Source organism: Centrocercus urophasianus, unplaced genomic scaffold (genome assembly GCF_019232065.1).
Source record: "Centrocercus urophasianus isolate 14NV4802_14NV808 unplaced genomic scaffold, USGS_Curo_1.0 seq_39, whole genome shotgun sequence".
NCBI lineage: Eukaryota > Metazoa > Chordata > Aves > Galliformes > Phasianidae > Centrocercus > Centrocercus urophasianus.
In genome coordinates, this window is record NW_024884966.1 from 5,028,740 (window position 1) to 5,043,712 (window position 14,973).

At 43.9% G+C, this 14,973-nt stretch overlaps 1 protein-coding gene across 1 annotated transcript in view; it reads left to right on the top strand.

Moving 5' to 3' along the window:
* ELP3 (elongator acetyltransferase complex subunit 3) overlaps positions 1-14,973 on the top strand; it is an 84,786-nt gene that overhangs the window by 34,471 nt on the left and 35,342 nt on the right. Inside the window, exon 10 of the mRNA XM_042832613.1 lies at positions 12,522-12,715. Within this exon, the coding sequence (XP_042688547.1) occupies positions 12,522-12,715 (194 nt within the window). The remainder of the gene's footprint in view (positions 1-12,521; positions 12,716-14,973) is intronic.

The following is a 14,973-nucleotide window of genomic DNA, read 5'->3' on the forward strand; positions in this document are numbered from 1 at the left end:
TGCTTGTGTGGTATTTCTAACTAGGTCTGGAAATTTATTTGCTGTGATGCTAACTTCTTTTCTAGGCGTGTGCTTTTCAGAGCAGGAAAAAGTAGGGCAAAAGGGAACCGAGATGACTTTAGAAGGTCTAAACACTGCCTTCATAACCAGTTGATATATTAAAGATAGAGGTTTCTCTTGGGAAGATAATAACTTGCTGATTGTGCTGACTGCGTACTAAAAATACTGGGTGCTTCTTCAAGTTGAACAGGCAATTATGGTGTCAGGAGTAACATTGCTTCTGTCCCTCACGACCTATTGATCTGGAAGTGTAACCTGCTGCTTGCACCCAGCAGCGAGGTCAGTTACTCTTTTGCTGGCATATCAAAGTTTTGTTTGTGTATAGCAATATAGCAACTGTATTCCTGGAAAGCATATTCATAATTATTTACAGCTGTAATTTATGGATAGGAGTCAATATATTAGATCTGCCTTTTGGTGTATGCACATATTCTCTCTTTGACAGTGAGTAGCAGGTGGGTGGCTTTCTGTCTGCCTTCATTATGAAAATTATTACGTTCTTTTTTCTTTTTAACCAGAGTGGATGCTCCCGCTCCCTGTCTCAGCTATGTTGTGCTTCTCCACCCCTCCTTCCCCCTTGTTCCTTTTTTCCCCCCATTACCATTGATTCTTTTTATAGCCTCAGAGGATTTCCTTTCCACTTCACGTCTTCTCACTGCGTTCCAAGCACAGGAAGATGCTGCAGGAGGCAGCATGCTCTGCTTCCTCCCACCACCCGTGTCCTTGTGCCAGGAAGGGAGGTAGTGTGCCCACATGCGTGCACACGCAGCCACACGCACAGTGCGCTGCTCACTGTTGGCAAATGCAAGCAGAACAGATAAGACTGCTTTGCAGTGCCTCACGTAGCAGGTGGTCGGAGAAAATAATTAGAATAATAGCTAGAATAAATCAAGGGCTCAGCGGGAATAATGGAATTGTTACCAGAGCAGACACCTCATTCTGTGGAACACGATAAACACTCAGCTCTGCTCTTGTAGCACGAGAGAGATGAGGTGACTCTAGGGGTAAATGGTTGGGAGGATTCATGAATCACGCTTGCCAACGGGGCTACCAAGCAGAACTTCAGGATTGAAGCAGAAACTTTGGGAGGCTGAAGAATTCCCAGTATACTGTTGCTAATTCCTTGTTCTGTATCTGCAGAGTCACTGAGAGACAATAGTATAACCAACAAACTGTATCTGCTGTATAATAAATACTGCTAAGGTAGTAACATTTGTTAGTGTAGGATGTGTTGCAGTGTTTGCCTTCATTTTGTCAATGACCTTTGCCAAGGCACGGTTTGCTGTTGTGGTTCCTCTTGATGCTTTGTGAGAGATGGCTGTAAGCCCATCGCAAATGACTTTAAGGGCCTGTGTAAAGGAGAAGAACAGGGAGGAGGACTAGAAGATTGTAGAATCATAGAATCGTTAAGGTTAGAAAAGACCTCTAAGATCCCCAAGTCCAACCCCAGCCCACCCCACCGTGCCCACTGCTCACATCCCTCAGTGCCACATCCCCATGGTTCTGGAACACCTCCAGGTTTGGTGACCCCACCACCTCCCTGGGCAGCTGTGCCACTGCAGCACTGCTCTTCTGGGGAAGAAATTGTTCTTAATATCCAACCTGAGACGAGAAATTTCAAGAGTGAGAGATGTCACAGCAAGTCACTGGCAGAATGTTCCAGCTCTGAAGACATGCATTGCATAAAGTTGGGAGATGCTGGCCAGAAACGTAATGTTGGTCCCTCCTTGCTGAGAAACTGTTTTTTTCATTGAGGAAATACTTGAGGAAGCCTTTTGACTTCATTCTTTTCATCCAGCGTCTCATCTAAATAAAAATAAGACGGTCAAAGCACAGGGAGGGCCCATTACTGCTCAGTGCTGGGGATGAACATCAGACTGAAGGGATTTGGTTCCATTCGCTAGAGCCATTCTTGCAGTCTTTAAATAAAACGTAATCATTGAATTATAAAAAATCATCCTTTTCTTACAGTCATGTGTCAGGCTGCATTTTTTTTTCCTAAAGGATTTGCTAAATAAGCACTTCTCAGAAATAGACTAATTTTAGTGAAGTGCCCGATGCATCTGAGCTTCAGTAAGCAGGAGGCTGCAGCCTCATTTCGCTGTGTTGAATGTCAGGGAGAAAAACAATGGCCAAGTAAGGCAATGGTTGTTCCTTCTCATTCTGATCTATTTGCTGTTGTAAAACTTTAAATACTGTTGTATCACCTTTAGTTGTAAATAAGGAGATGTTTTTCCTGAGGGTTTTCATTTTTATTAAGGAGCCGAAATTCATAATGAAGGTAATATATTACAGCTCTATCAGGAGCTTTTAATAACTGTAATAAAAAAAATAGTTAGGCTGCTGATATCAATTGATTTTTTTTTTTTCTTTCTTTTTACTCATTTGGGAAGACAATTATCTGTGTTTTTAAATATAGCTCTGAAATGTTTAGTGGGGTAAATGATTTTCCTTTCAATTCCTACTAAGCATCTCATTGAAGCACCACTACTGGCAGGTAGCCAGCGTTATCTCCGAAACTTCTTCTGTTTGGTGTTTTTTTTCATGGGCACATTTGCAGAAACAGATTAGGAGCTGTTTAACGATCAGCCCTTCTGAAGCAGCTCCTGGAGCTTCTCCTGGAGGTTTGCTAAATGCTTCGGAACCAGTTCTAGCTCCATGAGCGATGGCCAACACTGTGGTCATTTTTATGTTAATGGGAATCGTGGTAGTAAGGAACAGGCTATGTTTAGAAGCTGTTGTCACAGATAATTGCACTGATATTTCTGTGGATAAAATACCCAGAGAAAGGCCCAGTGTGTGCCCGCTTCTGCAGATGGTCAAATTGTGTGCACAAAGCTGCTCTCCTTCTCAGTGTCTGTGTGGAAGCATCTTTCATTTGCTCGCTGGGTGTGTTTGCAGCAGCTCTGGGTACGCTGCCTCTGAAACACACCAGGTTTTGCTCTTTGGTTATGTGCAAAACAAGGGAAAAATGAGAGGTAAAGCTGCAGCATTCTGTGTGAGGACGTGCAGGAGCAGAACCAGCTGAGTAGTACGACTGGGTTCTTCTCTTCTGCATCAGCTGGGGACACACATGTTACATGTATGTCCCAAAGTGCCAAATGCAGAGGCTGAGGATTGCAACCACATTGTATTGCACTGCACACAAACAGTGTGTGCTGTTATACCTTTGTATGAATACGATCAACTGCAAGTGTGTGGGGAAAAGCCACACTTATTATGGGTCTCAGATTGCTTGCTTTGTCTTTCTGAATTAGTATTTTGTCCACACACGCAATTTCCTGCAGCGTGCTGGCCGTTAAAGTTATGATAATAACCACTGCTATCTTTATAATAGCTTCCCATTCAGAAAAAGCTTCCACTAAATATGAAGGTGCAGATGAGACCTTTTTTCTACTCAAACTAAAAGATCATTTGGGCAATTAACAATCCCCCAACAACTGCGGATTGCGTAGGCTCACGCAGTTGCTCTGTCTGTGCAAGTGGTGGTTTTCAAGCCAGCATGCTGCAGTTGTTTTCTGGGGCTCTTTCGCTAAGGCCCCTTGCTGCTGAAGTCGATAACGAGCATATGTCTGGGAACATAAAGCCAAATGGAAAGGAATGCATAACACGATGTGTCTTGAGTAGGGAGTGCAGATTTTCCAGTCATTTAGGCAAACAGAGCATCGTTCAGTAAAATATGTATTTCAGCACAACTCGGCAGCAGCAAGCATACCACCAGGGTGGGTAAAGCATGAGGTCCGAGTTAAATCCTGAAGGATTCAATTTTTTCTTTTCTCTAAAGCATACTGGAAAAACAGAATGGTTTTGCTGTGAACATTCTAACAGAGAGAATGTTTTGTAGGGCTGCGTGCGGTGGGAGAGAGCACATGGTTGTATTGATGCTTTTTATGGGAAAGAGAGTTCTAATGAAGGAGAATTAGATTGTCAAAAACACTGTAGAGTTGCTGGTCTCAATGATTTTTCGGGTAGGAGACATTCTTTAAAGTGATCTGTGTTGCAAAACTTGTGTACTAATTTAAGACAATGAAAAATGCTTTATTTCCTGTACTTAGCCCTAGGGGAAAGCTGACCCTCCCAGAAACGTGAAGACCAGAGTCCTGTGCTTGGTAAAAGTGAAGGTGAAACTTCACAGCAAATTGATTGAGGTATTCTCATGGGTTTCTCCAAAACTGCGTAATAAATGGAGAGTCACTTGGAGCACCTGCAAGATGGAGCAGATGGGGCTGCTCGGTGCGCTGAGCACAATCTGGAGAGACTTGTCTGGTGTTCACGTAGGTACTGTGTTCAGGAGTCAAAAGCATGCTCCAAGGTCGTGCTGTTGATGCCCAAGGCATCTTCCAAATGTTAAATGTCTCTTTTATTACTGAGTTGTATTGCAGTGCCTGGGACTGTCATAGATGAGGATCATGCAGAGAGCGACTATCCAGCAGAGCGTTGGACAGGAGGCAACCTGTAGATCCAAACCAGGGATAAAAGTGACTGTGGGAGGTACAGGATGACAAGTCAGGTTCCTTGTTCACCTGGCAGCAGCAGTTCCCTGTGCTGTGTGTAGAACTAGGGTATTTATGATACTGAGGTTCACAGTGTTGGTATATAACTTACTGAAGACAACATCTCGTCTGTGGATAAATGCTTCTGTAAATTAGTTTGTCTCCATTATCACTGCGATGTTGCACTCCAAGCAAGAGTCATTTGTTTCTGTGTTTAATGTGATTATGCTTTCTTACTGATACTGAATGTGTGTCTGACTTGTGTTAGGCACTGCTGGAAAAGCTCCCTTTGAAATACCCAACCCATATGAGATAGGATATTGGGAAATGTTTCTTCTCCGAAAGAGCAGTGCTGCAGTGGCACAGCTGCCCAGGGAGGTGGTGGGGTCACCCGGAGGTGTTCCAGAGCCATGGGGATGTGGCACTGAGGGACGTTGGCAGTGGGCACGGTGGGGTGGGCTGGGGTTGGACTTGGGGATCTCAGAGGTCTTTTCAAACCTGAATGACTCTGTGTAGATTGTGTTTTTGAAGCTATCAGGGGAGGTGAAGGAATAAGAGCTTTCTGCACTCTGAAGGGTGAATTACAACATCTTTTATGGTGTTTTCTCTGGACGTTGGCTGGCACACCCACTTTTCTGATTTGGAACTCAAAGTCTATGTATGATGTTACAGAACAACCTCAGATAGGCATGCAGGTTATTCTTTTTAGTGGCAACTAAAATGTGCATTCAATCTGAGCTATTGTGATAGTTCAGAGTGAGATATCAGGGTCCTCTGTGATGTGCTGCTGATAAAATTCTTTAATATTGTGAGCCTGTACCTGTAGGAATTCAAAGACTAGCAAAATGAATGTGCAAGAAATTTGCTACTGTACTCCAATGTGCTTTTTTCTTCGGGTGCTAATATGTACCATTCTTGAAGAAATTGGCAGACAGGAGAGCTAAGGAAGGTGTTAGTCATAGTCGCAGAACTGACCTTTTGTAGCAGATACGTTGGGCGTTACGACACTGTTTTCTTGGCTTAGTAGTTCCCAAAAATCATATTTTACATACGATATGGTGAAATTTGACAGCTTGAATATGTCAGGAACAGAAAAAGATTTTATTACATAGCTGTCAATAGGCAGGAAAATTATAACAATCAGCTGGAAAATGGTTTTTGTTCTTTTCATTACAGAATGCTTTACAGCTGCCCTCCGGAGAGCTGAAAGTCAGGATCATCAGCTTTAGAACCTTTAGATGTGGCCCCATGGCCACATCTGTAGGTTTTGTCATGGTGCAAACATCAAGGGCAAGTGACGTGGTTTCATTCAGCTTTTGGCCTGTCTCCCTTTGAATCAGTTTTATAGGGATTCATTATCGTATTTATCTGCATTTATGTGTATGTCAGTGTACATGGTTGAGGGGAGATTAATTAAAAATGTTGCCACGTGGTGCTGTGTTTGCATCAGGCATCACTGATGCAACAAGAGGGTTTGCTAGTTGCAGCATGGAGTCAAGCCCCTGAGGAACTGTTCAATGGACACAACGTCCATTCTCTCTGAGGATGTACCTGTACCTCACAGGTCTCACATTTCCTTCTGGAGATATTCAAAACCTGCCTGGATGCTTTCCTGTGCAACCTGTAGGGAATCTGTTTTCGCAGAAGGTTTGACTGGGGGCATCTCCAGACATCCCTTCCAACCTCTGCTGTTCCATGGTTCTGTGATTTGGCACGTGTAATTTCTGCATGCCATCTTTATATAAACCCAAGGCAAGTTTGGAAATTCCCAAGGTTATATTAGAAAAATATTTCAATTGTATTTTAATTATATGTATTTAAGATAAGTGTCTGTTAAAGATACCGTGAAGTGTGGGTGTGCACTGTCAGCAGAACAAGCTGCAACTTGCCATAGGTGAAATACTAGAGCGTTTGCTTTTCTCTTTTGTAGCAGACTGATCTGCCTTATTGGCACCGTATGTTTTGCATTGTCTTTGTGTCCACATAGGCTTGGCTGGTTTAGCACAGAAGGTATGTGCAGAGTTATGGCATGATTGGGGCTGGAGGCACCTTTCTGTCCCTCTAGACCCCCCTAGCCTCAGCAACGCCACCCAGAGCAGGGTGCCCAGCAGCACGGCCAGGGGCTGTGGGAGATTCCCCCAGGAGGAGCCCCCACAGCTCTCTGATCCCTGTGCCAGGGCTCTGGCATCCACCCAGCACAGCAGTGCTGCTGATGGCTCCAGGTTGTGCCCTGAGCCCAGCTCTGTCCCTTTGCACCTCCTGTAGGGATTTATGGCCATGGTGGGATTCCTGCTTCAGGCTGAGCAGGCCCAGCTCTCTCAGCTCTCCTCTCAGCAGAGCTGCTCCAGAATACCTATAACTTTCTTAGCTGCAATGGTGGATGTTGGTGGTATGGCAGTAGGGACTGAACTTTCCCATCAAAACCCCTTTAAATCTTGTTGCTGTGTGACAGGTGACAGCAGAGAGGCAATCTGACAGTATGGCATCTGACATGGAAGTGTGTATGGAGCAAAGGCGTGGAATCGAATTCTTCCATAGCAAAAAAATTGCACCCACTGGCATATATCGACACTTGTGAACATTTATGGAGACCAAACAGTTGTTGTTAGCGCAGTCACATGAAATACACCATGTGTATTTCAACAGTTATGACAATGATGTGAAGTGATGAAGCCATGCTCTGGACAGTCATGTGCAGATAGTGTCGTTTTGACAAACATGGTGAAAATCTGTTAATCACTGGCAAAAAGCAGAGCTAATGGTGGTGACTGTGTTGAAAAATAGCATGTTTTAGATGAGAATTTGCTCTATCAAATGATGTTATTGTGCTCTTTGTGTCCGCTGTAGTTTCCACAGAAATAAATAGGAGGCATTACTTTCAGGGCAACCAACTCATACAATAGCAGCCTATTCCAGCCTGCAGTAAAAAGGCACTGCTTGGTCTCTACTTCTCGGTCAGTAGGCCATTATAAGTGTCAGTGAATGCAGATCCTATCATTACGTTTTAATTAGACCAGCATTTACAAGAGAGAGGGGAAAATGCAAATCTCAAGTTAAAACGAAGCCACATTTTTGAGCCACGAGCTTCTATTAATGCATATAATTAAACTACTAAGTGATTGTTCGCTCCCTGTAGAGTTGGAAGTGTCACTCAACGCAGTAGCTTTCAAGTGTTACCACTATTCATAGTTATAAATAATACAGCTGGTGGAGATAAGGAGTGCTGTAATATGGAGAGTGAAGATAATGTTCATCTTCATGCAGACGGGCGTGAATTTAATCATCTGCTTAATACAGGGACTATGCTAAAGGAACAATCTCAAATGTGTTTATGGAATTAGGCTGAGAGGCACGTGATTTCTAGTGGGCAGTCATTAAAAAATAGGTTTTGGTGACCTTTCTTTTTAACAAATCCTGACATTTTTTCTGAATCGCTTAACAAAAATTGCTTCACTTATCCTGTATCCTATCTCCTACTACAGTTGAACATCTTGAGAGCAGGAAGATTAAAGGTGGCAACTGAATGTTTTGTAAGAAGGTGAAATGCAATCCCGTAAAGAAAAGGAACATTGTGTTTTTGGACCAAGGGGAAGAACTGCAGCTTTTGGGTCTTTTCAGAAGAACGTTTCTAATTTCCCTGTGCTCGGCACGGTACAATCGGATTAAAACACCAAGATGCTATCTTTTAACATTGGCTGCTGTGTGCTATGACCAAACTTGAAAATGAGACCAAACCACTGCGTGGTCTGATTACGGTTCCAAATTGTTTGACCTTTCTGTTGCCGCTGTGAACAGATACATGATGGAATGACAGGTCTGTAATTTTAAGAGCTTGCTGCAAAAGCTTTTGGAAGTGAAATGTTTGAGCACAGGTCTTCATCTCCTTATCCCATCTCATATTCTGAGCTATTCTGGGGCTCAGGTTAGCATTACATTGACTTTACTTTTTAATGTCAGCGGTGCTGGACAACAATTACAGCGTGTGCAATTTTTGATGCTCAAAGCAATTGATGGGAGTTGAACAAAAGAATTCCATCGTGCTTTGATATGTGTGCCTTGATGGAAAAATCAGTGGCTTCTTGGCATCTAAATGACTAACTTTACACTCATTGGGCCCTGATTACTCATAGTGGCAGGGAGTTTATGAGGTGCTGGATGAATGGATCCTACAGATGCCGTTAGCTTTAATAACAGGGAACTTTTTTCAACAAAGGTGTGTGCTAGTAAAATCAATTACCGTTCTCATAAAACATGTTAGCAGCTCACTTGTATAACCTTGTAGGCTGAATGTGTGCTGATGGGTTCTTATTAAGATTCATTGTTTGTAATTCGTGGAGCAGCTGTTCCTACCAGGAAAGTACGTTTAATGGAGCTCAGGTGAAGCACAAAAACATCTGAATTCTGCTTACATTATTTGTTGTGAAAGAGTGCTTAACTTTCCTCTAACACTGCATAAATAGGGCAGTGCTTTGAGGGATGTTATTTTAGGGTATGAAAACATCTATGTTTGTGCACCTCCAGGTTTAAAAGTTTTGGCTGATCTTAATTTCTATATACATACATTTCTGAAAACACAGTGATGATCCCTCCCATCCTGTCTTTGCACACACATTTTAAATTCGACTCTAGCAGCCATCTTCATTATAGGAGAAGTGTTAAGTGCTCCTTGGCTTAGTCTTTAGCTAGAGGGGAGAAAACGTGAAGTTCAGAGAAAATGAGTTCAGTGGCTTTGAAGCTGTTTGTGTTTCCATTTGGAATATTCAAGCGAGAGCGCTCTGCCACGTCCACAAGTGGTTGGAAAAGACTGGAAATAGACAGGGCTCCTTTCTCCCCAGGTCTTCTTTAACCTCTTGCATCACAGTGCGTTGGCAGATGTGGATCAAGTCATGATTGTGTGCTTGCTGGGTCTGATGGAAGCCCTCCTCTGGACTCTAGAGGTCTTTGGATGGCAATCTCTGGAATAAATTTTGTCTGAGGGTTTTAAGTTATTATAGCTGGAAGCTGTTCTGAGCACTTCTGTGTGTTCAGTTGAAGACACTTTTTAGGGTGTGTAATTAAAAAAAAAAAAAAGGAAAGGCTACAGTTACTAGTAAAGCTTTGAATGTGTTGGCATTTTATAGTTCCTTTGTTTCATGGGAGACTTAATCAGAACTGTTTACAAATGGGAAAAGGTGAAGTCTTTAAACGTTGGGATTTACAGAAACCTGTTAAAGTTTACCACTGAAAAAAAGGGGTTTAGGAAGGAAGGGGACACTGCTTTGCTGTGCTTTCGAGATTATTTCAAAAGTTCAACTTGATGAATACGTTGAGAAATAGTTTAAGAAATAAATAAACAATGGAATACTGTCACTATTTTAATGTCAGTGTTAGTGAAATACAAAGTAGCATTATCAGCTCACATAATGCATTGACATAAAATAAGCAGTATGTAGGAAGTGGCAAAATTCATGCTGTGATTGGAAACCTTAACTTTGACCTTGCTGGGTGATTTTAACTTCAGTTCTGTGTTGATGCGTTTGCCTTTAATCTGCAATGTAAATCAGCGACTGTTTTAAATATTCTGACTGGTGAATCACAGATGCTTTTGCATTCAGTTCAGTGTTGTTGCAAATAATAATGCACAGCCTCACTGGAAGCTTTTTTCCTTGCTGGAGTGGCGTATTTACCTTCCCGTGGCTCATTGTGGAAGCATCATTGCCTTCTTACTGTAATGTCTTGCTCTTCTTCAGTGCTGCTTGGCCACATTACTCCTCTCATTAGAGCAGTCACTCTGTACAAGATTGTCTCATTCGTTCTGTCACAGTTGCTTTCTTTTATGCTGGAGCACCTCTAACCACCCACAGAAATCCATCCTTTTGGATTCACAGAATTGTACAGTGGCTTGGGTTGCAAGGGACTTGAAGATCATCCAATTCCAAGCCCCCTCCATGGGCAGGGTTGCGACCCACTAAATCAGGCCCCAGCTCAGGCTGCTCGGATGGGAATGGATGGCCGCCTTCTCAACCAGCAATATCCACCTGTAACCTTGAGCTGACCCCTCAGGGCCCAGGGGCCACTTTGGAGGAGTGCATTAAGCAGACATGCTGTTGTCATCATGAGCACAGATTTTATTTCTGACATCGCATCCGTTGTTCAATAGGCTGCTCTGTCAGCCCTGGCCATTGCTAAAACAAAAGTAAAGCTCTGCCCAAAACACATGCTGGCTCTCTCAGGTTGGGCAGGTGAGTCATGCTGGCTGGGAGCTGCAGATGGCAGGGCGGGGGGAAGCCCAGTGCCCCCAGTGCATCATCTGTGTCAGAGATGATGACAGATTCACAGGGCTGGCCAGATGACTTGCCTGCTCACCACCAGGAAATGGTGTAAGAACGTGCTTACAAGAAAGAGGAGCGTTTTACAGAGTGCACAAACAGTTGTGGCAAAAGGTGCACTCCAGCCTTTTAACCTCTGTGATACCCACACGTGCTCCAGAGTGAGCACTGTAGCGCTGGGGTCTGCACTCCTCTGCTTCTGTCAGCCTTTGGCTCCCACCTTGGATACTTTTGGAGGACGAAGGTGGGATTTGACAGCTCTGTAATTTTGTGACAGCAGTGTGGGCTCATCCCATGTTCCCCGGGTTGTTTATCTCTTGAGCTGATGCCTTGGTGGTGCCCATGTGTCTGTCTGGGTGTGTACCAATGGCTGAGGCTGCTGATGGCATTTGCTTCCAGCATCAGGGCTTTACTCCCATCAGCAGCAGGAAACCTTCCAAAGTCTCCAGGTTGGACTGGGGCACTGCCCCACTGTGATGGGGCTCTGGAGCTGAGTGGCAGTCAATACCAAGACTAGCACAGGGCTGGCATAGCCAGCTGTCAGCTCAGCTTAAAGAACTTGAATTTCCTTTTGTTACAGTAAGAACACTGTGCTATAGAGGGATCGAGCTGTAGATTTCAAATGTGCAGTAGTCTAATCCAGTGCTTGTAGCTGCTGTTAGAAAAGAGGGCCATGCCATCCCTTAAGGCTGCTTAATGCTTGGTTCAGAATTCCTTGCCTGTTGTTGGAGGGTGGATGGTGATAGGACAAGGGGGAATGGTTTTAAACTGAGACAGGGGAGGTTTAGGTTGGATATGAGGAGGAAGTTTTTCCCCCAGAGGGTGGTGAGGCACTGGCACAGGTTGCCCAAGGAGGCTGTGGATGCCCCATCCCTGCAGGCATTCAAGGCCAGGCTGGATGTGGCTCTGGGCAGCCTGGGCTGCTGGTTGGTGACCTGCACACAGCAGGGGGTTGGAACTGGATGAGCATTGTGGGCCTTTGCAACCTAGGCGATTCTGTGATTGTCTTTTCTTTTTATTATTGTTATTATTGCCATTTTTAAATGATTTTAATTGCTGTTACTGAGGTTTAATTTGAAAAAAAAACCCAAAGCACTTGCTTTGGAGTGTAAGCTAGTGTTGTTCAGTTTGCATCTTTATGCTGGAATTTGGTCATAGGCATTAGCAGGAGATACAGTTTGTCCTCCTATTCTCTGGGATTGTTCAGAACATCATTGTAGAATAAATCTGTTTTTCTTCATTGCTATTCAAATGATGTGTCCCAGACACATTGATTAATCTCTAAATGTGGCCTGCTGAGATTGAAGATAAGTACGCTCATTGCTATTGTTCTAATTCTGAGCGGAGTCTGTTACAATAAATGGAGCAGTATCTATTGAATTCATGCTGAAAGGTAGCAGTGAAGCAAAGGCTTGATTCATTGCATTATCATGTGGATTTTTTCCTTTAGCAACTTTTGCTTTAAATCTGTGGTATACTTTTATTTCTAAAAACACTGGAAACTGTTAAATGCTGGGAATTCAGTGCAAGCCTGTCATCCCTCAGTCACACACTTACAACCGTGTTCTGCAGAACCTGTCGTGAAATTTGCTGGGGCACCGAAGCCCCAGGAAATGTCGTTTGTTTCTCTCTGACTCACACTTTCCTTCCACGTTTGCAGGAGTTCTTTGAGAACCCAGCTTTTCGCCCTGATGGCATGAAGCTCTACCCAACGCTGGTGATCCGAGGCACAGGGCTGTACGAGCTCTGGAAGACTGGCAGATACAAGAGCTACCCCCCTAGCACCCTTGTTGATCTCGTGGCCAGAATCCTGGCTCTGGTCCCACCATGGACGCGTGTGTACCGTGTTCAGAGGTAATTTTCTGTGGTGGGCTTTGTGTATTGATTTATTGCACTTGGAGGGATTCTTACTTTAATTACAGCAAGATCTGACTCAGCCTGTTAGTATTTTTCAGTCGTAATCGTTAATGCACTAAAGATTTTTAAACTGCTTCCTATTTATTCAGAATGGGAAAGGCCATATAGAATGAGAAGCTGTTTAAACTGAACTGCCTCTCTAATGCACCCATAAACTTCAAGATTTCTGGAGGCCCCATTTTCACTGCCAGTCAGATGAGCATAGGATGTGGCACACGTAGTACTCTAATGATAGTGATGGATAATTGCCTCTTGGCTGTGGGCGAAGTTTCCTATATTTATTACAGGAGCTACAAGGCGTTTCATTTTTTTTTGGCTCTAAAGACTTCCTGTCTCTCCCCATGGGTGTTGCAGGGTTTTCATAAGTATATTACAATGGTGCTGTTATTTCCATTCAGAAGCCTTGCTTCCCGAGGCAGTAGGTGCTACTTGTCCTAGCGCTGTGTTTTCAGTGTGGGGTCCTTCTTGGATTATTTTTCTTCTGTTACATCATACGTGTCTAATATTAGGAAGAGAGGCTATAGAGTACTTAATCTGCGTGTGCAAACAGTGCTCTGTTGGCTTACAGCTATATGAGCTGCAGGCAATGCCAGTGCCTGGCTCTTTGAGTATCAAAACCATAGAACAGTTTGAATTGGAAGGGTCCCTTAAAGGCCACTTGGTCTCACTCTCTTGCAATGAACAGGAGCACCCACAGATCCACCAGTTGCTCAGAGCCCCGTCCTGCCTGACCTTGGGTGTCTCCAGGGATGGGGCATCCACTGCTATCTGGGCAGCCAGAGGAGGAAGTTTCTGGTGTCTTGGTCTGTGATATAAATAAGCCACTGTTGACTGCAGCTTGGAAAAGCATTCTTTTAGGATGCCTTTTTATATCAATGCAGACAGACTTTCATAGGACCTTATCTGAAATAATCCCCATCTTCAAGAAAATGAACTGCAGGGGCACGTCAGTTCTTTGTCTGAAGGACAGATGCAAACAGAAAATCTCTGCAAACCTATAAGAGAAGGAAAATATCACTATAAGAAATGGGAAAATTGATTTGAGCACAGAACAAAATAGGAAATAGCCCTGCATAAGGCAAGGCAGGGAGCTGGGAATTTCCTGTCAACCAAAGGAATGAGATTCTGGAGCAGCTTTGCAAAGTTACCAAAGAGGAATAGGAGAAAGTATGAATGTAGCAAAGCTTGATTGGGTTGATAAGCATGGTGGTGAATCCAGCAGTCTATTAACAGAGACGTGGATGAAACTAGTGGCTGCAGCCAATCTCTAAAGGATGTGGTACTAATGAAGAAGGCAAAACATGTCTTATAGGAAACATCTACTTGTTGTTGCCTCAGGCTTTTCATGTCAGTCACAGAGGCATTATTAAAGACAAATTTCTGTCTTTTTTCTCTCTGCATGTCTGTCTTCCTCTCCCTGGTGGATTCCAGCATAGACAGAGTGTCCCATTTGTTCATGATGCTGTTACCATAGTGCGTGTCTGAAACAAATGGCTTTGTTCTTAGAGGGCTGCAGGAGTTTGCTGCCTAGCAGATCTTCCTCTGAAGAACACAGGCCTGGAAGAGTGTCTGCTTGGCGCACTGGTTTCCTTGGGCTTGACAGTGGGTCTCTCCAGCCACCAGCAGCAGCCTCCATCCAGCTGTCATCCAGCTGTCAGTTGTTACGCTCCAGCAGAATAACTGTTTCCTTGCTGACTGGCTCATGTTATCTGAAACTTGTTCTTGAGGATTACAGATCTGTACACCTCCAGTGCAAAGTCCAAAATCTATTACTTTGATCTAAATTGCTTTCAGGGTCATTGTGTGGCTCTGCAGCGCAATAACGAACAAAGCCAGATTGCTGAAATGTTTGTGACCTCTTCCCAGCACTGCTTTGCTGAGGGCTGTGATAGGATGAAGGGGAATGGTTTTAAACTAAAAGGGAGGAGATTTAGATTGGTTGTTATGGGGAAATGTTTCACTCAGAGGGCAGTAAGGTCCTGCCATTGCTGCCCAGAGAGGCTGGGGATGCTACATCCCTGCAGGTGCTCAAGGCCAGGTTGGATGGGGACCTGGGCAGCCTGAGCTAGTGATTGGCAACCCTGCTCACAGCAGGGGGTTGGATCTAGGTCATCTTTGAGGTCCCTTCCAACCCAAAGCTTCCTATGATTCTATGAAAACACTGTGGAATTCCTTCTGTTTCATTAAACCAAATT